This window comes from Somniosus microcephalus, chromosome 21, assembly GCF_052327205.1.
Source record: "Somniosus microcephalus isolate GS21.2 chromosome 21, FLI_Smic_1.0, whole genome shotgun sequence".
Lineage (NCBI taxonomy): Eukaryota > Metazoa > Chordata > Chondrichthyes > Squaliformes > Somniosidae > Somniosus > Somniosus microcephalus.
This window is the reverse complement of record NC_141007.1, coordinates 63218346-63241956: the sequence shown is the minus strand read 5'-3', so window position 1 is coordinate 63241956 and position 23611 is coordinate 63218346. Positions and strand designations below refer to the sequence as shown.

The 23611-nt window shown below is 42.0% G+C and overlaps 1 protein-coding gene across 6 annotated transcripts in view; it reads right to left on the bottom strand.

The window, feature by feature from the left end:
• Positions 1–23611, bottom strand: part of cyth1b (cytohesin 1b) — a 260252-nt gene that overhangs the window by 74624 nt on the left and 162017 nt on the right. For 3 of the 6 annotated variants that reach the window (XM_085963766.1, XM_085963764.1, XM_085963765.1), the window contains exon 3: positions 6840–6904. In XM_085963766.1, the coding sequence (XP_085819892.1) occupies positions 6840–6904 (65 nt within the window). Of the gene's footprint in view, positions 1–6839; positions 6905–10276; positions 10520–12991; positions 13118–15607; positions 15690–23611 lie in introns of all 6 variants that reach the window. The other 3 variants (XM_085963768.1, XM_085963769.1, XM_085963767.1) reach the window with 3 other exon arrangements.

The window sequence follows — 23611 nt, the reverse complement described above, 5'->3', positions numbered from 1 at the left end:
GAATGAGGTACCGGAGGGTAAGAAAGCACTAACCCTATTAAACTCGATGGGTGCGAAGACGTACGGGTTATGAAGGAACCTTGTAACACCAGATAAACCGGTAGGAAAGAGTTTTGCGGATATTGTTACTATCCTGCAAGAGCATTTAAACCCCACGCCGCTGCTGATAGCGGAACAATTTAAATTCTTCAAAAGAATTCAGCTTAAAGAAGAAAGCAACGCTGAATTCTTAACCGAACTGCGCAAGTTATCAAAGTACTGTCAGTTCGGTACAGGACTAGCAGACGCACTGAGAGATAAGTTTGTGTGTGGGCTCCTAAGGGAAGGAACCCAGAAGCGACTGCTAGAGGAAAAGGATCTTACGCTGGACAAAGCTTTCAGCATTGCAGCATCGCACGAGGCAGCAGCACGAGGCGCTGCAGAGATACAGCAAAGGCCATTGGAATTCAGCACCAATGAAATGGCATTGGGCGCAGTAAAGTGCTATCGTTGCAGAAGGACAACACATGACCAGAACCAGTGCTGGTTCAAAGATAAAGAATGCAGGCAATGTGGCAAACTTGGTCACATAGCGAGAGTATGCCGGTCAGGAAAGAAGACCAGCAGCAAAAAGTCGCCGCAGGAGAAGTACAAAAAAGTACACAAGGTGACAGAGAACAGTTCGGATGAACAGAAGATGGATTCAGACTCCAGCAGTAAGGAACTGGGTTGTCTAAAAATACATAATGTGGGTAACACAGCAGACCACCAAACTATCTGGGTCATGCTTCGGATAGCAGGAGTCCAAGTGAAGATGGAATTGGACACTGGATCGGCATTAACGGTCATGAATAAGCAAGATTACAAAAGGTTATTCTCGCACATTCCCCTGAGGGATACGGAGATTGTATTGAAAACATACACGGGGCAAATAGTATACCCCAAAGGAAAGATAAAAGTAAAATGTGGTCTACAATGGTAAAGAAAGTCAGAACATGGACTTGTATGTGTTACCTGATGGAGGTCCACCACTACTGGGACGGGAATGGATCCGGAGAATAAATGTGGACTGGCATTCCATACAAGCACTGACTGTAGATGCCTGTAAAGAGGACGACGTCAAACCTAAACGACTGTCCAAAATATTAGACGATGCTAAGGAGGTGTTCCAACAGGGACTGGGAACACTGAAAGGAATTACGGCAAACATCAAGGTTGAAGAACATGCAAACCCAAAATTTTTCAAAGCCAGACCGGTACCTTATGCGATACGACCTGCTGTGGAAGCAGAGCTGGAAGGGCTAGAACATTCAGGAGTACTGTCCAAGGTGGACTGGAGCGAATGGGCCACACCCATTGTTCCTGTCATGAAGCGTGCGCTGAGCAACAAGCCGGGGGAACCTGGGAAGGTTCGCATCTGTGGCGATTTCAAGATCACTGTTAATCCGGTTCTTCACACGGTGCAATATCCGCTTCCGCGGATTGAAGATATCTTCGCTTCGCTGTCTGGCGGGAAACACTTCACCAAGATAGACCTGGCGCAGGCGTACCTGCAGATGGAAGTGGATGAAGCGTCACGCCAGTATCTCACGATCAACACACATAAGGGCTTATATCGGTATAATAGACTGGTTTTTGGAGTGGCATCGGCTCCAGCGATTTGGCAAAGGGCCATGGAGCAAGTATTGCAGGGAATTCCAGGCACACAATGCTACCTGGATGACATCCTGATTACAGGAGATGATGATAAGGATCACCTCGCGAATTTGGAGCAGGTGCTCACCAGATTGAAAGAATATGGGCTCAGAGTTAATCGCCAGAAATGTGAGTTCTTTCAAAAGCGAATCTCGTACTGCGGCCACGTCATTGACCAGGAGGGGCTCCATAAGTCACCTGACAAAATTGAAGCTGTTGTGAAGGCTCCTGCTCCGGAAAATGTATCCCAGTTGAGGTCGTTCCTTGGGTTGCTTAACTATTACCACAAGTTTCTTCCAAATTTATCCACGGTGTTACACCCGCTGAACACTCTTTTGCAAATGGGAATACCATGGAAGTGGAGCGATGATTGTAAGCGGGCTTTTCAAAAGAGCAAGGCACTGATCACCTCTAAGGAAGTGTTGGCTCACTTTAACCCAATGCTGCCTATTCGCTTAGCTTGTGATGCTTCTCCATATGGTATCGAGGCAGTGCTCTCACTTAAGTTTCCAAATGGCTCGGAAAGGCCAGTCGCGTTCGCATCCAGATCATTGACCTCCGCAGAGCGCAACTATGCTCAGATAGATAGGGAGGCTCTCAGCCTCGTGTGGGTGGTTAAGAAATTTAACCATTACCTGCAATGCCAAAAGTTTACGCTGCTGACAGATCACCAGCCGTTGGTTTCCATTTTCAACCCTAAGAAGGGTGTTCCGGTAATGACAGCGCAGAGGCTTCAGAGATGGTCCCTTTTCCTAGGGGCACATCAATATGATATCGAATTCAAAGGTACAAAGCAACATGGTAATGCTGATGGGCTGTCGCGCCTGCCACTACCTACAGCGGAAGAGGCACCGGCAGTTGACCCTGTCGAGATATTTCACTCGACCATCATCGAATGCTTACCAGTCACCAATGCGGGTATTGAGAGACCCGAAATGACCCGACACTGTCTCGGGTCTATGACTTGACAGTGAAGGGATGGCCAGCACATGGCGACCCACTGTTACCAGCATTCTCAGCCAGATGAGAACAGCTGTCCGTATGTCAAGGAACATTGATGTATGGAACAAGGGTGATTATTCCTCCTAAATTAAGGGAGAGAGTTCTGAAGGAATTGCATGAAGGTCATCTGGGGGGAGTCAAGATGAAAAGCCTTGCTAGGGCTTATGTGTGGTGGCCAGGTATCGACAAACAAATAGAGGATCTGACTAAAAGCTGCCCAGGGTGCCAAAAAGTTCAAAATGCACCTCCAATTGCACCGCTGCATCCGTGGGAATGGCCTTCAACCCCATGGCAACGTGTGCATATCGACTTTGCAGGTCCATTCATGGATTCCATGTTTTTGATCGCAGTAGACGCACATTCTAAATGGCCAGAAGTGATTAAGATGTCGACCACTACCTCTGAGAAGACGATCGCAGTTCTAAGAACCATATTTGCAAGGAATGGGTTGCCGGAACAAATATGTTCAGACAACGGACCACAGTTCGTGTCAGAAGAATTCCAGAAATTCATGAAAAAGAATGGGGTGAAACACTATACATCTGCCCCATATCATCCGGCTACAAATGGGTTGGCCGAGAGATTTGTACAAACGTTCAAAAAGGCGATAAAGGCCATGAGCGAAGACCATATTCCACAACACAAGGTGGACAATTTCCTGATGGCATATCGAAACACCACGCATGCAGTGACAAATCAAAGCCCTGCCATAATGTTCTATAACAGGAGGTTGCGGTCCCGGTTGGATTTGTTAAAACCCAATGTGCGAAGGGAAGTCGAAAACAAGCAATTCCAGGACGTCAATAACAAGGCCACTCAGAGTTTCGAAATAGGACAACCAGTGTTGGCCAGGGACTATAGGGATGATAAATGGCAATCTGGAACAATTCGTGCCCGACAAGGACCCTTGATGTACACGGTAGACGTTGGAGAGAACGTAATACGACGTCATGCTGACCAACTCGTGGAATCGAGAACAAGGGTCGACCCCATGTCTACGGCAGAGACACCAGTTGAAGAAGTTATTGAGCCTGTAGCATCTACCTCAGACTCGAACGTACATGATGATGTTCAATCCATCGGAGATCAAATGGATGAGTCACCCCAGCAACGAGAACCAGAGACCCCTGAAAGGCGTTATCCGGCCCGGATCAGGAGGCCTCCTCAGAGACTGAATCTTTGAACAGTTTGTGTGAAAATTGTATATATGTTATCCATGTAATGTTTAATTTGGGGTGTACACTGTTAAGCTAAAAGGGGAGGAATTGTAGTGTATGTAACCTGTACCACCTTAAGAGGATACCTTAAGGTGATGGACTACTTTTTGATGGCTCCTGTACATTGTAGTACCGGTGGTGACCACGCCGGTATATAAACCCTGCGGAGCAAAGTTGTATCCCAGTTCAGCCTTGACCCTCAATCACTAAAGACCTGTTTAATTATTTCTGTAGTCTGTGTCCTGTTATTCAGCATAACTACATTTGAAAACACAGACTCAACACCTGGGATGGCAGGAATGACGTATGAAGAGAGATTGTGTCGATTGGGCTTATACTCACTGGAGTTTAGAAGATTGAGAGGGGATCTCATCGAAACCTATAAAATTCTGTCAGGCCTGGACAGACTAGATGCAGGAAGGATGTTTCTGATGGCTGGGGAGTCCAGAACCAGGGGTCATCGTTTAAGGATAAGGGGTAAGCCATTTAGGACTGAAATGAGGAGGAATTTCTTCACCCAGAGAGTGGTGAACCTGTGGAATTCTCTGCCACAGAGGGCAGTGGAGGCCAGTTCATTAAATATATTCAAGAAAGAGTTGGATATATTTCTTAAGGCGAAAGGGATCAAGGGATATGGGGAGAAGGCAGGGACAGGGTACTGAATTTGGATGATCAGCCATGATCTCATTGAATGGCGGAGCAGGCTCGAAGGGCCGAATGGCCTACTCCTGCTCCTATCTTCTATGTTTCTATGTTTCTGTGTAAGCTTACCCAATGGTAACACTTACCAGTTACATGGTTCCTGTGCATGCCACATAGTGTTGCCAGGCAATCCCATGCAAAGCCGTCACAGAACCTCACATCATTGCTGAGGTGCATACCTATGTCATAGAATCATAGATATTTACGGCACAGAAGGAGGCCATTCACCCCATCCTGTCTGTGCCGGCCGAAAACGAGCTAGCCAGCCTAATCCCACTTTCCAGCTCTTGGTCCGTAGCCTTGTAGGTTACGGCACTTCAAGTGCATATCCAAGTACTTTTTAAAGGTGATGAGCATTTCTGCCTCTACCACCCTTTCAGGCAGTGAGTTCCAGACTCCTTCCATACTCTGGGTGAAAAAAAGTTCTCCTCAACTCCCCTCTAATCCTTCTACCAGTTACTTGAAATCTATGCCCCCTGGTTAAGGAAATAGGTCCTTTCTATCCACTCTATCTAGGCCCCTCATAATTTTATACACCTCAATCAAGTCTCCCCTCAGCCTCCTCTGTTCCAAAGAAAACAACCCCAGGCTATCCAATCTCTCCTCATATGGCACACATTGCAGCAGTAACTCACAACTGAAAGCCTTGGTGCACACACCTGCAAAGAGCTTCACACAGAAAAGAGCTGTAACACAGTTTTGACATGACTGCCATTATGTCTTTGAACTTGATTGATGGTTCTTTATTCTGAGATGTTATCGTTTAGAATATATATATTGCAAATGTTTTTCAATATTATTAGTTCAGTTCAATTTCTGGAAATAAGATTTGAGCTTCATTGACTACCAGAGGCATCACATCGCCAAAAACAGCATTGCATTGTTAAATGTCTACACTCGATTGTTTCCTCCAAAAGCCTCATAACAAACTGTGTAATAAATACATTCCAGAAAAGGACATGTTAATCTGTTACAGATGGATTCCAACTTCATTATTCTGTAAATATTTATATCACCAGTTTCCTGCAGTGATTCTGTGTATTATCTTACTTCTAAAACAATATTACTTTTTAGCCTGTACATAACAGTCTGACAGTGTGGAATAGACAGGAGAACATGGCGAGCATTCCATGTCGTCTCCACGATTGTTTACCATAGTTGGGGGAAATAGTTAGTTCTGAGGAATGCTATCCCACTCACTGCATGCATAAAGGTGTGGTTTGGTTCAAATGAGACAAGATCTGCCTTTGGAGATTGCTTTTTGATGTGAACACAAATCAAAATTCTTGAGAAAAAGCCAAAATTGTTATGGAGGCATGACATTTAGCCCACTGACTTCTCCAGATACCACCATCTGTAATCAACCACTGCTGTGAAGCAAGGCCAGTCATTCAGATTTCCCTCTCTCCAAAGAGGTATCAATCATACCATCACACACTAGTGCAGCTGTCACAGCTCAATTGTCAACTATTGAAACTCAATCAGTGAGGGATGGCAAGTTGTTTGAGAATTATTGAAGTTGAAGCTATGTACTTAACTCAATGGAAGTCTAGTACTCGACCACTGTAACCAAGGCAAATATTTACTGTTTTCATTGATAACTACTTGGTTAACCAGTCTCTTAGCAAATCTGGTGGTTCACTTGGTGGTTCATTGATAGAATGACTCACACAAAGCTCATTTGCTCTTATTCTCCCTAGCTTCCTGGATGATAAAAAAAGACTAGTTACAGCAATTGCATGCTGCATGGAATTAGAATAGAAAATTAGCTGCAGTATAACAACAATCTCCACACATCAGAAAAAATGATCGTGGCCAGGAATTTCCTCAGGGCTGCTGCCGCTCTGCTGCAGTAACTTCAATGGAAGCATGAACATATGAAATTGATGGGCAGGAAAAGACCAGCTCCTCCACCAAGCCTACCGCATGCCTTGATGGCAGGAGCCCCATGACTAAACATTTCCTTATGCACAACCCCGTTTACGCATGTATCCATGGATTCTACCGCACTTCCGGCAAAGTTATGGCGATGGAGTAGGAGCAATTCCAAGGGAATTGCTGGCTAGTGAAACAAGGTTCTTACATTTGAAATTGTAAATGGAATTACTGTATTGGGTGTTGTAAATTATACCCCCTGGCCAAGATGTTACGTCAACAGACTGAGACATTGTTTAAAGTAGGTACCACTCTCACACAGCACAGAGTAAGTAATATACATGGAGCAGAAAAAGAATGAGTCCTTACCGCTCTTCCGTGGAACCCAGATTTTCAATCTCATTCGTAACCTCTGCTATCTCATCCTTCAGCCGCTGAAAAAAGATTAGATCCAATAAGTAACATAATCACAACATAGGAGATGCAACTGCTCTCAGACAAGTCCTTCATAAACAAAACATGGAAACTGAACATTAAGGAGGCAAGATTCCCTCGGTTCATTATCTGTATCAAAATCATAAATGCGTTTATAATTTTGCTGCAAAGGCCAAACAGAGGAAATCTTCCCCTTGGATGTGTGGCAGGCAAGTGATTACTGCAGAGAGGAGTTGCTATGACAGCTAAAATATAACCACATTACTGCAGCCTCACTACAGAGATCAACGTGACTTAAATCTCATTATAGCCCAATGCTTTACCAGATTGTTTGCTCCTCACCAATACTGGTTAATATTACAAGGAATCATATAAAAGTGGTCCCCTGCGAATAGTTATTCAGAGCCAGGTAATCCGGTTATCCCTCATAAACATACAGCAGTACTAACCCCTAGTAGATTCAGTCTGCTTTCTGAAGAGAGGAGAATCATATAGCAACATATTCCAGTACAGAGCAAGAGTTCTCTGATACAATCTCTGGATCTCACAATGGTATACCTTGATAGTGGGCAGGATAAAGTACACCCTGGGTTGTAGGGTATGCAAGATCTGCTTCGGGAGAACCCGAGAAAATACTGAGTGTAAAACCCAAAATCATGACAAATATCCTAAAGACGTCCTAAAGCACCTTACAGCCAATGGAAGTCATTTTTAACTTCAGCAGGGGTGGAAACTGGTGTTAGCAGATCGGACACCTGTTAAACACCTCGTCCAATTTTCCTATCAATTGATTTCAACAGAAAGGAAAGTTGAGCAGAGGTGTATCCAATACCGCCCACTCTGCACCACAGCCAATTTGAATTTTACCCTCGATATGTCTAGTCAACCTAGTCAACCTTGGCGGCTAAAATCCAGAGGCATTTTGTATACTGTTGATTAAAGGTGTAAATAAATAAATCTGTCGTTTTTTGCAGAATTAGTCATGGTTCGTGCCTTCCTCATTCAAGCACATGATCTTCCTTAATCCTCACAATCAATTCCCTTCATGACCTTCAATTACAACCGGAGCAATGACATTTACTGATGCTCTTTAGAATCTCCGCTCTTGTAATTTTATTGAATTGCAGACTGTTACAAAGCCTTCTTATATTCAACACACTAATTGCTCTATGAAATTTCACTTGGACATTACAGTTACTCGCTGCCTTTGATGGACATTAAGGGGGAGAAATTCAGTAGCGCCCAGGAAGAGGCATAACTTTTGAGAAGTTGGAAATTTTGCGCCAGGCGCTAATCAATCTCGCTGCCCGCTAAATTCAGTCTCAGCGCTCAAAGAATGCAGGGAAGCGCTAAATCAGGCACTAATAGCATAGGTGAGTGGCGTTAGGCTCCAAGCGATAACGAATATGAGGTGTTGTGTAATCGGGAGTGAGCATTGACGCAGGCGCCTTCCAGCCATTAAAGGGGAGGGTCACTGGAGTCTGCACACCAGCCCCCAGTGATTCGGTGGGTGCAGAACGGCAATATGATGTGAAATGAAATGGAAAGTGCTTTGACAACATGCAACACTCCGGGGACTAAGCAGCCTTTATTTGGCTGTAGATACATCCTGCGCTCTCTGCCACTCATAACTGACCTTTGGAACGGAGGTTCCTTGACAGCTGGGGCGCATCCCTTTAAGTCGCACCCTGCCAGCCGGCTAGTTCACGCCTCCGCTCCCTGGCGTTGTCGGCGCGAGGCAGGGGGTGCTACTGAAGTTTGCAGATCTGGCACCCAGCAAGCCTTGCACGCTCGCTGATGTCATGATCTGCATGGCAGAAGGGACCGAGGCGCTACTGTAATCCCTGGTGAATTTGCCATGTGGTGCGGGATTCGCCCTGCCACTGCGCTACTGCCTGAGCGCCCCGCCAGGCACTAACTGGGTGCACTAACCTACTGAATTTCGCCCCCTCAGTTTTAAAAAGGCACTGAATTGATGAATTTATGCAAGATCTGTAAACTTTCATTTCTACAGATTTCTCCCATAAGTTAAATCCGATGGGTTTTGAAAAATATCCACGTAATATATTTACCCACCAAAACAATAATGAAAATCTGAATTTGTTTTTAAAAGCATTATAATTTGTTGATGTCGTTTTCGTATCATTTCTATTTATTGCTGTCTTTTGTAGAGTCCAAAAATTGATTTCCATGTCTGTTGTTGGTAGATTTAGGATTTTATAAATGCCACAGAGGACAGAAACTCCAAATGAGTCTCTGAACTACCTACCATTGCATGTTGTCCATACAAATCATTCAAATGAAGACACTCATTTGAAAACCTAGTGCTACAATTCCAGAAAAGACAAATGCAAAAATTTACACCACCAACAGTGATGAAAGTGTGAGAACAAAGCTTAAACAAAATGTACACAGTAAACACAAATCAAAGTACAAGGTAATTCAGATGTTGCTGTTTGAAGTATTAATCCTTGATATTTTAATTCATGGTGATATTTGTAACAGAATAATAAAAGAAATACAATTCACAATGTTACAAAATCAATCAGAAAGGACTCATTCCCAACCTGCGTAAACAGATTAAAGAATAAGACCTTTGCATATCATTTTTATTATACCCATGAAGAAATAATACAATCTAAAAATGAACACGGACAAAATAAAGATCCTAGGAAAGAAATTAAAATCTCAAGTGCCTTCCTCTGAAACAGCAAAAGAATTGCAGGCTGAACAGCCTTTCTTTGAGTAGAAGCATCCATTTTTATACCTTGTAAAGATGTTTAGTGGTATTTTAATGCTTGTTTTTATGTTATATAATTATACACTTAGAATTGTTAGACTGAATCACTGGTTATTGTACTATATAGAATACATTTTTGCAAGAAAAGACCTGAATTTATACAGCACCTGATTACAACTCAAACATTTTAAAGTGCTTCACATTTAACATATGACTTTGAAGTGCAATGGATGTTTAGTAATTACCCTCGAAATGCATTATGGATTATATTTTTTCTATTTCCTAAAGTAGGAATGAACTTGCATTTATTTAGTGCCTTTCAAGACCTCAGGATGTCCTAAAACTCTTCACAGCCAATGAAATACTTTTAAAGCATTGTAATGCAGGGAATCGCTGTAGCCAATTTGCACAGATCAAGGTCACACAAACAGCAATGAGATAATGACCAGATAATCTGTTTGAGTGATGTTAGTTGAGGGATAAATGCCAAAATAAGTGGTAAAACTCCCCTGCTCTTCTTCAAATAGTGCCATGGGATCTTTCACGTCCATCTGAGAGGGTGGACACAATTTCCCTCTAATTTTTTTTGGGGTGCATGGGCCCTTTTTTTCGCGCATGCACCGTTTCTTACATTGAAAAGCCAGTGAATGGCCTGTGCAGGACCTCCAGACCGCTGTGCAGCCATGCAGCTTATCGGGAACGTTGGGTATACATGGCCTCTGTTTAACATCTCATCTGAAAGACGACACCTCCGACAGTGCAGCAATTCCTCAGCATTGCACTGAAGTATCAGTCTAGATTATCTGTTCAAGTACATACAGAGTAGGGCATGAACGCATGACCTTCTAACTCAGAGACGAGACAAGGCTGACACCTAATGATAAAAAAAATATCACCGTCAATGAAGTAAGCAATCCATTTTCACATTCAACACATCAACTTCCAATTACTGGGTTCAGTGTGTTTAGCCACAGGCTGGTCACTGGAGAAGCTCTTTTTGCATGTTAATTTGTTCTTATTAAAACTTAACTCTCTGCTCGCATGAAAAAAAAGCCTTAATGAGTTGGTGTGAAAACAGATTGAAAATACGGAGAGGATGCTCCAAGGGAATTCCCATTGGCTGATGTCACTAGAGTGCGTCTGCTTCGCTATTTCACTAAGCAAATGTATTATTTACAGAAACAGCATTAGCAAAACTGTACCAAAGCATTTGCTTCACTGAATGCAGGTGTGGCACAATGCCACTTTTCAGAGACTCCAACTGAATGTATATTTATCCCCAGCACCACACTGTTATGGGAAAGGTTTCTTTCATTCGAAACACACACCATGATTACATCACTCATGACAACTTGATTTGCACTGGAAAAATCGCAACACTTGTACATTACACCAACATGACACAGCAACAACAAAACTCAGAGTGGGATCCCATAACATCTTTCCCTTCCCAATAGGATTAGGATTCTCCTTTACAACCAAATATTTTTCAGCATTGCAAGAGAGAACACTCTATATTCTGATGAAGGTCAGAAACTCCATGGCACAGTATTATCTGGGTGTCACAGAAAAGACCAAATATTTGCAAATACCATTCAAATTCCATCACAGCAAAGCACCATCTACAAGGCGCAAGTCAGGAGTGTGATGGAATACTCTCCACTTGCCTGGATGAGTGCAGCTCCAACAACACTCAAGAAGCTCGACACCATCCAGGACAAAGCAACCTGCTTGATTGGCACTCCATCTACCTCCTTAAACATTCACTCCCTCCACCACTAGCGTACCGTGGCTGCAGTGTGTACCATCTACAAGATGCACTGCAGCAACTCGCCAAGGCTTCTTCGGCAGCACCTCCCAAACCCACAACCTCTACCACCTAGAAGGACAAGATCAGCAGGTGCATGGGAACACCACCACCTCCAAGTTCCCCTCCAAGTCACACACCATCCTGACTTGGAAATATATCGCCGATCCTTCATCGTCGCTGGGTCAAAATCCTGGAACTCCCTCCCTAACAGCACTGTGGGAGTACCTTCACCACACGGACTGCAGTGGTTCAAGAAGGCGGCTCAGCACCACCTTCTCAAGGGCAATCAGGGATGGGCAATAAATGTTGGCCTTGCCAGTGACGCCCACATCCCATGAATGAATTTTAAAAAGTCTATTGGCATTCTGACATCAGTAGAATTCACATTAAAGAGAGGAGCATGACACGAAAAATACAAGTTTATGTGCTTTAGCTGAGAAAGTTGAATATCTATCAAAAATTGATTTTGTAACATGTAAACATGTTATGAGTTTTAACTATCATATTTCAAGGCTTTAAGAAACCACTTGATAATGATATGGAGTCCAGATCTAGTTTTACCCTTTATCTTTCCAGTACTCAGCTAATTCTTTATCTTGAGTTATAACACTAATTTATTATGCCCACTCATGTATGCATTTAAAAAAATGATTTAAAAGGTAGGACATTCAATATTCAAATGAAAAACTGACATTGCTAATATTGCAGCAATGTAGTATAATGCTTTATAAAAAGACTATCATACATAAGAACATAAGATGTAGGAGCAGGAGTAGGTCATTTGGCCCCTCAAGCCTGCTCCGCCATTCAATAAGATCATGGTAATCTGATCTTGGCTTCAATTCCACTTCCCTGCCCGCTCCCCATAACCCTTAACTCTCTTACCTTTCAAAAACCTGTCAATCTCCACCTTGAATATATTCAATGACCCAGCCTCCACAGCTCTCTGGGGTAGAGAATTCCAAAGATTCATGACCCTCCGAGAGAAGAAATTCCTCCTCATTTCCATTTGAAATGGGTGCCCCCTTATTCTGAAATTATGCCCTAGTTCTAGATTCCCCCACGAGGGGAAACATTCTCTCCGCATCTACCCTGTCAAGCCCCTTCAGAATCTTATATGTTTCAATAAGATCCCCTCTCATTCTTCTAAACTCCAATGAGTATAGGCCCAACCTGCTCAACCTTTCTTCATAAGGCAACCCCTTCATCTCCGGAATCAACCTCGTGAACTTTCTCTGAACTGCCTCCAATGCAAGTATATCCTTCCTTAAATAATAGTGCTCAGTGCCTACATCTAACACTATTATGATTTACCTTTTTACCAATATTAATTTAAACTGGTACAAACTTCAAAAAGTGTGGAGTACAACAGAATGCAGTAAATGTAAATTGTATAAATGCATACTTTATGAAACAGCTGGCAGTTGCATACCTGAAACACAGGACAAAAAGGTCCAAGGTTGCCTTAGGGCACAAAGTTAGCTGATGAGAAGAACACATGTTTATAACAGGAATAGCTCAGAAGAAATTCAGTACCATACAAATAACTGGAGAAGTTTCAAAAATCTATGGACTTCCAGTGACACCACAACCCTGACCAGCAGCCTTGGCAAAGCACTCTGGACCGCAGCATCAGTTTCTGCAGTCTATTCCTCCATGGTACTGAAGAAACAGCAAAGAGGCAAATCAATACAACAATGTAAATAATGCATCTTGAAGGAAGCACGTAAACATTCCTTTGAAAAGCAAAACTGCAGCCCAGAAGGTGCCACTACCCTTCCCCAGATCACTTCCCATGTGACATCCCAAACCTACCAGTTCAGTAACAAAAAAAGAAACCATCCCCCAAGAACCTGCTCCAGCTCCTCTAAGCAGGGCCACAATGGGGAAAGAAGGCTGGTGCTAAACCAGTGCGGCAATCGCGCCCAAAGCGTGCTTCAGCAATGCAGCCGGCAAAACAACTGACCGGCCAGTCCTCGGCTGCCGTCTGCCCGCCGGCATCTCCCACCATTCCATTCAGGAGACCCAAATATGCCAGTATGGAGACTGACAGCAGCACACCTCAAAGCATTCTCACCCGCACCTGGATAAAAAACAATTTCACCATGTAGGCCCAACATAGTATAAACAAGTAGGCAGGCCAGGGATGCAATTAGGGTCGCCAACTCTGGTTGGATGTATTCCACAAGACCTCCCCACTCCCAAAGTCATAGTGAAAGGAGGTAGTGGCGATACTGGATGAGATAAAAATTGATAAAGAGGAGGTACTAGGAAGGCTGTCTGTACTTAAAGTTGATAAGGGTGTAAAGATAAACCCAGCAACTACAGGCCAGTCAGTTTGACCTCGGTAGTGGGGAAGCTTTTAGAAATGATCATTAGGGACAAAGTTAACAGTCACTTCGACAAGTGGGGATTAATTAAGGAAAGCCAGCACGGATTTGTTAAAGGCAAATCGTGGTTAACTAACTTGATCGAGTTTTTGATGAGGTAACAGAGGGCAATTGATGAGGGCAATGCAGTTGATGTGGTGTACATGGATTTCCAAAAGGCGTTTGATAAAGTGCCACATAATAGGCTTGCCAGCAAAGTTGAAGCCCATGGAATAAAAGGGACAGTGGCAGCATGGATGAAAAATTGGCTAAGTGACGGGAAACAGAGAGTAGTGGTGAACGGTTGTTTTTCGGACTGGAGGAAGGTATACAGTGGTGTTATCCAGGGGTCAGTGCTAGGACCACTGCTTTTCTTGAGATATATTACTGACTTGGGCTTGGGCCTACAGGGCACAATTTCAAAATTTGCAGATGACACAAAACTTCGAAGTATAGTGAACAGTGAGGAGAATAGTGATAAGACTTCAAGAAGACATAGACAGGCTGGTGAAATGGACGGATACGTGGCAGATGACATTTAAAGCAGAAAAGTGCGAAGTGATACATTTTGGTAGGAAGAACAAGATGAGGCAATATAAACTAAAGGGTACAATCCTAAGGGGGTGCATGAACAGAGTGACCTGAGGGTATATGAGCACAAATCGTTGAAGGTGGCAGGGCAGGTTGAGAAAGCGGTTAAAAAAGGATACTGGGCTTCATAAATAGAGGCATAGAGTACAAAAGCAAGGAAGTTATGATGAACTTTTATAAAACACTGGGTCGGCCTCAACTGGAGTATTGTGTCCAATTCTGGGCACTGCACTTTAGGAAGGATGTGAAGGCCTTAGACAGGGTGCAGAAAAGATTTATGAGAATGACTTCAGTTACGTGGATAGACTAGAGAAACTGGAGTTGTTCTCCTTAGAGCAGAGAAGGTTGAGAGGCGATTTGATAGAGGTGTTCAAAATCACGATGGGTCTAGATAGAGTAGAGAGAAATTGTTCCCATTGGCGGAATGGTCGGGAACCAGAAGGACACAGATTTAAGCGATTGGCAAAAGAACCAAAGGCGATATGAGGAAAAACTTTTTTACGCAGCGAGTGGTTAGGATCTAGAATGCGCTGCCTGAAAGGGTGGTGGAGGCAGACTCAATCATAACTTTCAAAAGGGAATTGGATAAGTACCTGAAGAATAAAAATTTGCGGGGCTACAGGGAAAGGGCAGGGGAGTGGGACTGGTTGAAGTGCTCTTGCAGAGAGACGGCACGAGCTCGATGGGCCGAATGGCCTCCTTCTGTGCTGTAACCATTCTATGGCCTCCAATGGCCCTGCATAGTCAAACAACCTTTCTCCCCCACCTTTCCAATACGTCTATAACTAATAAACAAAAGTAGTCAAAGAATATGAAGCAAAAATAATTTTTTTAATGCCCCTATGATTTTCCTCCAGGCTTGCTCGCAGCAGCGTCCAGGAGATTAATCTTTAATTCCTGGAGACTCCAGGGCAATCCTAGATGCAATACATTTGTGCATCACAGTACGGTGCCATGAAGTGCTGGATCATAAGTTCATGGCTACAGTCCCTCACACTGCCAAGTTGCCAATCTTAGCTGCATCACTGCCAGCACTCGCTGGGTGAGGCTCACAGCTTCTCCATTGGAATGGAATAAAAACTGGAAGAAAGGATTCTTCTACTGACAATTTTTATATGATACTGTACCTCAGAAGGAATGGAGTTAGAACACTTTAAAATAAAAATTTGGGCCACACTCATGCACCTCTTACCAATTGGGTCAGAGCAACACTGGTGGAGTTTGAGAAGCAGTTCTCCTTCCTACCAACCTCCTCGACTGCAGTTGCTAAGTGGCTTGAGAAAAATCAGAGAAAAGGGAAGAAAAGATTTTGAAAAATGATGGGTTTTCACCCTCAAAAAAACTTTTTTTTTTTTTTTTAATTCCAAATAAGGAAACAGTAAAGCGAACAATGAACTCGGTTACCAATATCTGTACACTGGAGATATATATTTAAAGAGATAATTGTTACAATCTCATAAAATTTCTCTAGAAATATCAGAAGTTTTAAAAAGATTTCCTTTTTTACTTGAAGAAAAAAGAAAACAGCAAAATATTTTAAAAATCTGGAAGCTGTGTAATTTAACAGGTTTATTATTTCAGTCATCAAAAATACATGTACACATCTTTCTAATTGTTCTTTTTTAATTGTTAAAATTGATTGCTCTATCCCCTGCCAAATCTATTATTACTCTCCCTTTTTAAAACTTTCTGCACTGCATGACATTCTTCAGCAAGAGGGCAAAGACAATGGCCACTTTTAACCAACCACAAGAGAGGCATAACATGATGTGGGTTATTGCCCCTTCCTTTGCTCTGCCACCACTTTAGCAAGTCTGCTACGAAACCCAACCTGTGGGGAACAATAGGCAGGAATCCAAATCCGACAGCTCTGTGCAATATTTTTACGCCGATATGTTGCACCGTAAGGCTCATCTCATTACTCAAGTTAAAACAGTATATATGCTACGTCAATCATGGCTCCCTTCCTCATTTTCAACTCTATTTTTCTTACTCCGATAGAAACAGCACAAGCTTCCACTCAACACCCCTTCTTGACCTAATTCTGTGTCAGCTTCAATTTTCTGCCCTAGAAACTGGCAACTGCGAAATCTCAGCAGATTGGGTTTACACCTCCCTCAGGCTTTTCAAGTCTTGTTTAAAAAAGCTGCACTAAGTTCAGTTAGAGGCAAACAAAGGCCTCAGTCAATCTGACTGCCCTAATTGCCCTGATAGTTGGCTTATAACAAGACAAGACAAGAAGATGCAATTGGATCCAACCACCACATTTTGTACAGCAATCTCACGTGCAGGTCTTACAATCCCGTAAATATCTCAAGTCATATGGTGTTGCGATTGAAGTATTATCATTTTGTCACTTTTGTATTGAAACATACAACTAGGTCCACAAATTCTCAGTTTATTTAAATACAACAAATTAACTATTAAACCGTTTTCCACTTGATTTTGCAAATGGTTTGCAGATGCAAGGAGATCCCAGAATCACAATTTGCCAACATTTTTCATTTTAATGATCAGGATTTTGTGAAAATAATGCTGGATATGTCATGGAATGTGCTGGGGAAAAATACAGCATTAGGAAGGCGGAGCAAGTCATACGATCAACTATGATTAAGCATTTGAGTAGAATTACCATAGTCCAACCTAACTTATGTGAATATTGCAGACATTTAATAATTGTCAAATGCTGTGTGATTGTTTTATACCACAGGGGACTTGGGTTCTCCATATAACCGTACCAGATTATGGATTGCTACCACTGTAATATAGGCAATATTTCAGTAGAATAACAAAGCTATCAATTTTTATAGTCTCATTGTATTGTATATCTGCTAAAATAGGCGACTTGAACACACTAATGATCGATATTAAGTCAAGAACAGTAATCTTTTGGAAAATTTTTACTTTACAAGTTAAAATGCAGAAGTTTGATGAAGTAGAACAGAACCATCAGCTGGCATGACTTCAAATGAATGTGGAATTAATATTGAAGTTAAATCTATTCAAGCTTCATCTTCTCACTTAACTTGTAACAAGTGATCTAATTTAAAATTTTAACCGCAACATCTAAAGTACTATTGTCTGCCTACACAGAATTGTTGAACATGTGTGCAATCTATTTGAACATTTGTGACAATTTAATTGCCTAATTGAATTAATAGAAAGACGTTTTTTAGCATTGAAAGTATTTTTCAATTATTCTCATGTTATTTCATCAAATGCAACATTCATTACTTTTCCTGATTTTGCTGGGGAATAAAGGAAAATTAGGGAAAAGGGCTTACAAACAATACTGTACCTAAACACAGATGGAATTAACAGTCTCACAGAGCCTGAGAATATACAACACAGAAGAAAGCCATTTAGCCTATCATGTCTGTGCTGTTAGTTCTTCAACTAATTTCATTCCAATTTGCTGCCCTCTCCCTATGCCATTTAATGTTCTCTTTTCAAATACTTATCCAAGTCCCTTTTAAATGATGTATGACAGTATTGTCCAATCCATTAGCCACATGTAGCTAACTAGGAATCTAGATGTGACTAAAAGCATTTTTGATTAGTAAATAACAGTCATTGGGCATCTGATTTCAATACTCATATTGCAATGTCATTTACATGTGTACTTTAACCTTTTTGTGCATTTGTTGGTAAAATGGCAAGATGAAAAGCAAAGTATGCGAGTGTATTTTGATTGTTCTGTGTGCTTTACTTCCTTGGTTACTTCTTATTGGTTATATACTAAATTGGTGTATAACACAGGTGAAAACACCAGATTTCAGCACCATGGAAATATGAGCAACACTGCATGGAGAGTGAAGCTGTCATCATGGTCTGTCCAAGCCCTGCAGAAGAAAGCAAGCTCAACCAATAATGAACAGTTCCAACAGGGCACGTCATGGCAAAAGGCTTGTAGCATCCAATCATGTTCTGGATGCCTATCTTTGTGCGAGTCAACAGTCTCAACAATCACTATGATGAGGTCAAAGTACTGCTTGCAACAGCTGGATAAAAACCTGGACAGTGCACAAAGAGGTGTGTCTGGTAAGTTCATGTCAGACCTCCAAACTTTGGTGAAAGAAGTGACTGCAATGTTTCGCACTGTATGGTGGTAATTGCTTGTTATGTAAATATACATGAACTATATTTACAGTACCTGTATTGTATGTAAAGCGTTTTCTACTAAAATTAGTGCATGTGGCTAAATTGGTGTCGCCATTACCACACCTGTCTAGTCAGTGATTCCTGTTGGACAGCATCGATATATGGTTTCTCACTCAATAGCCACTTGTCAAGCATTCCATGTTCTAATAACTGAGTGAAAAAAATCCCTCCCTCATTCTAGTGTTAATACTGAGTTTATTCCCTCTTCTACCAATTTGCCAACCGGTAGAAAAAATCTTTCACTAATTAACTTTTATAATTTTGATACCCTCCAGTAGATCTCCCTTAGCTTTACCTATTCATGAATAAAGCCCCACATTTTCAAGCTTTTCTATATACAGTAGCTATAACCTCTCATTCCTGTTATAATTTTAGTGAATCTTAACTATACCCTTTGTAAAGCTTTAATATCTTTCCTATCTTTTGTGTATCTAAGTGCCATCTGTAAAATATCTCCCTATGTTTAACTCAGTATTACATGCAATATACATTTATAAGAAAATATTTAACTGGGAGCACAAAAGAAAACAATCATTGGATTAAAAGATGTTACTTTTATTGATTACATGCATTTGTCCTGCGCCTGTCACTTATGGTAATTGAACATACCTCAGAGTACAGGTATTGGTTTTCACAGGATGGGCTTGATCTCATCTCAAATTCAGAATCACAGAAACGCCACAGTGCAGATAGAGGCCATTTCGGCCCATCGAGCCTGCACCGACACATATCCCACCCGATCCCCGTAACCCCTACACCAACACATATCCCACCCTATCCCTGTAACCCCACGTATTTAATCCCCCTAACACTAAGGGTCAATTTATGATAGCCAATCAACCTAACCCGCACATCTTTGGACTGTGGGAGGAAACCGGAGCACCCGGAGGAAACCCACGCAAACACGGGGAGAATGTGTAAACTCCACACAGACAGTCGCCCGAGGCCGGATTCGAACCCGGGTCCCTGGCGCTGTGAGGCAACAGTGCTAACCACTATGCCACCGTGCTGCCGAATTCACCCAGCCCTTTCAATGTGCATACTTTTTGTTTGAAATTCAATAAACTCCTGATTATAAACAGCAGTAGCCCAGCTACAGGGAGAAAATTAATGCAGTCTCCAGGTACTTAATCCTGAACTACAGCGGTTGAAAGCGCCCAAGCAGTTGCTGCTCTTGATGACAAGATTCTCATCACACCAATGTAAACCAAGCTATAAATTACAAATAGCAAAAAAATTAAATACGCCACCCCTCCCCCATTCCAGTACACATTAAAGACAACTGATCTACATAAGGAGGCACAACGAACTGATATATAGCAGAAATAAAAACAGAAAATGCTGGAAATACTCAGCAGGTCAGGCAGCATCTGTGGAGAGAGAAACAGAGTTAACGGTTCAGGTCGATGACCCTTCATCAGAACTGGAGAAAGTTAGAGATGTAACATTTTTAAGCAAGTGCAGGGGTAGGGAAAGAGGGGAGGTCTGTGATAGGGTGGAAGGCAGGAGAGATTAAATAACAAAAGGGATGATGGTGCAAGGCAAAAGGAGCTGGTAATGGGACAAGTAAAGAAACAAAAGATAAGTCTGGAAGAGGTGTTCTGACGAAAGGTCATCGACCTGAACAGTTAACTCTGTTTCTCTCTCCACAGATGCTGCCTGACCTGCTGCGTATTTCCAGCATTTTCTGTTTTTATTTCAGATTTCCAGCATCTGCGGTATTTTGCTTTTGTTGTAGAGGTGTAAATGGGAATGGCAGAAACAGCTGCCATGTGAAAAAATAGGGGCAGAGGTTATGGTCCATAGCAGAATTGCCTCAATAGTTATTTATTAATGGGGGTATGTACTGCATGAAAGCCACACAAAATACTTTTGAAAATCACCTGATTATGCCTGCATGTGGGCTAAAACTGAATGCCAGATTGGAGGATATTTGACCTGAAGGAATTGTGTCTGCTGTAAATTGTAACAAGCCTCGAGCAGCTTAATGCTTTCCCTTTTGCAGTGTAATGGCAATATACTCTTAATCACTTAACAGTGCATAACACTGAAAAACTGATACACTTTACACAGCTTGAAAAACACAATGCAACCTGGTAATGTATTTTTTCTCTGAGAAAATAACAAAAGCTATCTTATTTACATTATGCTCTGTGTCTGATGGCCAGAAGATCTAACCTGGCTCCAAAAAAAAATCTGTGGAGAAAAACGAACCTCTGCTTGTAAAATTGGCGCAAAAGTCTACTCCCATCATTTAATGCGGTATATATACTGTACACAGTATATGCTACCCTCATTTTACTTTACAATGCACCAACAAATCAAAAGTCAAACAATAATTGTAGATTTGCTTGCATGCTATATCTTTATATCTTTCTGATACAACAGATAAGATTCTTTATGGAAAAATTAGTTTGAACTTGAAATTGACTCTGCAATGTGTACCACTAAATAAGCAATTCTAAAATGTCATTCAGCTTTAAATAGATTTTATTTCAAATTCAAAATTTGCAGATGACACAAAACTTGGAAGTGTAGTAAACAGTGAGGATGATAGTAATAGACTTCAAGAGGACAGACAGGCTGGTGGAATGGGCGGACATATTGCAGATGAAATTCAACGCAGAAAAGTGTGAGGTGATACATTTACGCTGACGACACCCAGCTCTACCTCACTACTTCTTCTCTCGACCACTCCACGGTGTCTAAAATGTCAGACTGCTTGTCCAACATAAAGTTCTGGATGAGCAAAAATTTTCTCCAATTAAATATTGGGAAAACCAAAGCCATTGTTTTCGGTCCCCGCCACAAACTCCGTTCCTTAGCCACTGACTCCATCCCTCTCCCTAACATCTGTCTGAGGCTGAACCACATGGTTCGCAACCTTGGTGTCGTATATGGGGAGAGCGCGGGAATAGGGTATTGAGATAGAGGATCAGCCATGATCATATTGAATGGCGGAGTAGGTTTGAAGGGCCGAATGGCCTACTCCTGCTCCTATTTTTCTTTGTTTCTATGTTTCTATGACCCTGAAATCCACAGCATAACAAAGACCGCCTACTTCCAACTCCGTAACATCGCCCGTCTCCGCCCTTGACTCAGTTCATCTGCTGCTGAAACCCTCATCCATGCCTTTGTTACCTCGAGACTTGACTATTCCAACGTACTCCTGGCTGGCCTCCCACATTCCACCCTACGTAAACTTGAGGTCATCCAAAACTCGGCTGCCCATGTCTTAACTCGCACCAAGTCCCGTTCGCCCATCACCCCTGTGCTTGCTGACCTATATTGGCTCCCGGTTAAACATCGCCTCGATTTCAAAATTCTCATCCTTGTTTTCAAATCCCTCCATGGCCTCGCCCCTTTCTATCTCTGTAATCTCCTTCAGCTCCACAACCCCACCCCCCGCGATATCTGCGCTCTTCTAATTCTGCCCTCTTGAGGATCCCTGATTATAATTGCTCAACCTTTGGTGGCCGTGCCTTCTGTTGCCTAGGCCCTAAGCTCTGGAATTCCCTGCCTGAGCCTGTCTGCCTCTACCTCTCTTTTCTCCTTTAAGACGCTCCTTAAAACCAAGCTTTTGGTCACCTGCCCTAATTTATCCTTATGTGGATCAGTGTCAAATTTCTTGTCTTAAATACTCCTGTGCAGCACCTTGGGATGTTTTACTATGTTAAAGGCACTATATAAATACAAGTTGTTGTTGTAAGAAGAATGAGGAGAGACAATACATACTAAATGGTACAATTCTAAAGGGGGTGCAAGAACAGAGAGACCTGGGGGTGTTTGTGCACAAATCTTTGAAGGTGGCAGGACAGGTTAACAAAGCAGTTAATAAAGCATATGGGATCCTGGGCTTTATAAGTAGAGGTATAGAGTACAAATGCCAGGAAGTTATGCTGAACCTGTATAAAACACAAATTCAGCTCCAGCTGGAGTATTGTGTCCAATTCTGGGTACCACACTTTAGGAAGAACATGAAGGCTTTGGAGAGGATACAGAAGAGATTTACTAGAATGGTTCCAGGGATGAGGGATTACAGTTATATGGATAGACTGGAGAAACTGGAGTGCTTCTCCTTGGAGCAGAGAAGGCAAAGGGGAGATTTGAAAGAGGTGCTTAAAATCATGAAGCGTTTAGATTGAGTAAATAAAGAGAAACTTATTTCAATGACTGAAGGGTCGATAACCAAAGGGCACAGGTTTAAAATGATTGGAAAAAGAACCAAAGGCGAACTGAGGAAAAACCTCATATGAACATCTTATGAACAGGCCAGGCGTTCATAGATTAATTTAGTACTCAATAATTTCTGGGCAATTAATATATGGTTAAGCAAAATCCAAACTTTTGAATGACTGTTAATTTCCTGATAGAAACATGTTATTCTAGAGTTAACATAAAAGAACAGATCCAAAAAGTACCTACCATTCAAAGGAAATTCCAAATTCTGAATAGATAGGTGAAAGGTCAAAATTGCTTATCAAAAACACGCTCACCTGCAGACACTATTTTATTGGTTGTAGTGAACAATCCTGCAGGTTTTAAGCTGGATCTTCGACTAACTGTCACATAATGCTTTATTAACGCTGCTCTCCATGATAACTTAAAACCTGCTCGGTTATTCACCATCACCTTAACCAAAAATCCCCACTGCTTCCTTTATTGTGCTTTTCTAAATACAATAACGTAAGTTGAAGGCGTTTCTGACTATTGTTTTGTATCCCACTGATTCCCAGCAATTTCACAAAAAAACCCTCAGATTCCACAAAATATTCTGTTGACTTAATTTCCCCGTTAATAAAAATGGTTACAACATGGCTTATTGAACTGAAAGGAATGTTCCTAAAGATTCCCACAGTCATGAGTGCAAACTGGACAAAAGGAAGTGGCATGACAAGATCAACATTGCATAACCAACAGAGGATATTCTCACAGTTTCTGCTGAAACAATAGATTTAGCAGGCGCCAGATGAAGTTGAGAGGTCTGGTGTTGAAATAACTTAACTCCTTTATAATTATGGGTCAGTGTAAAATA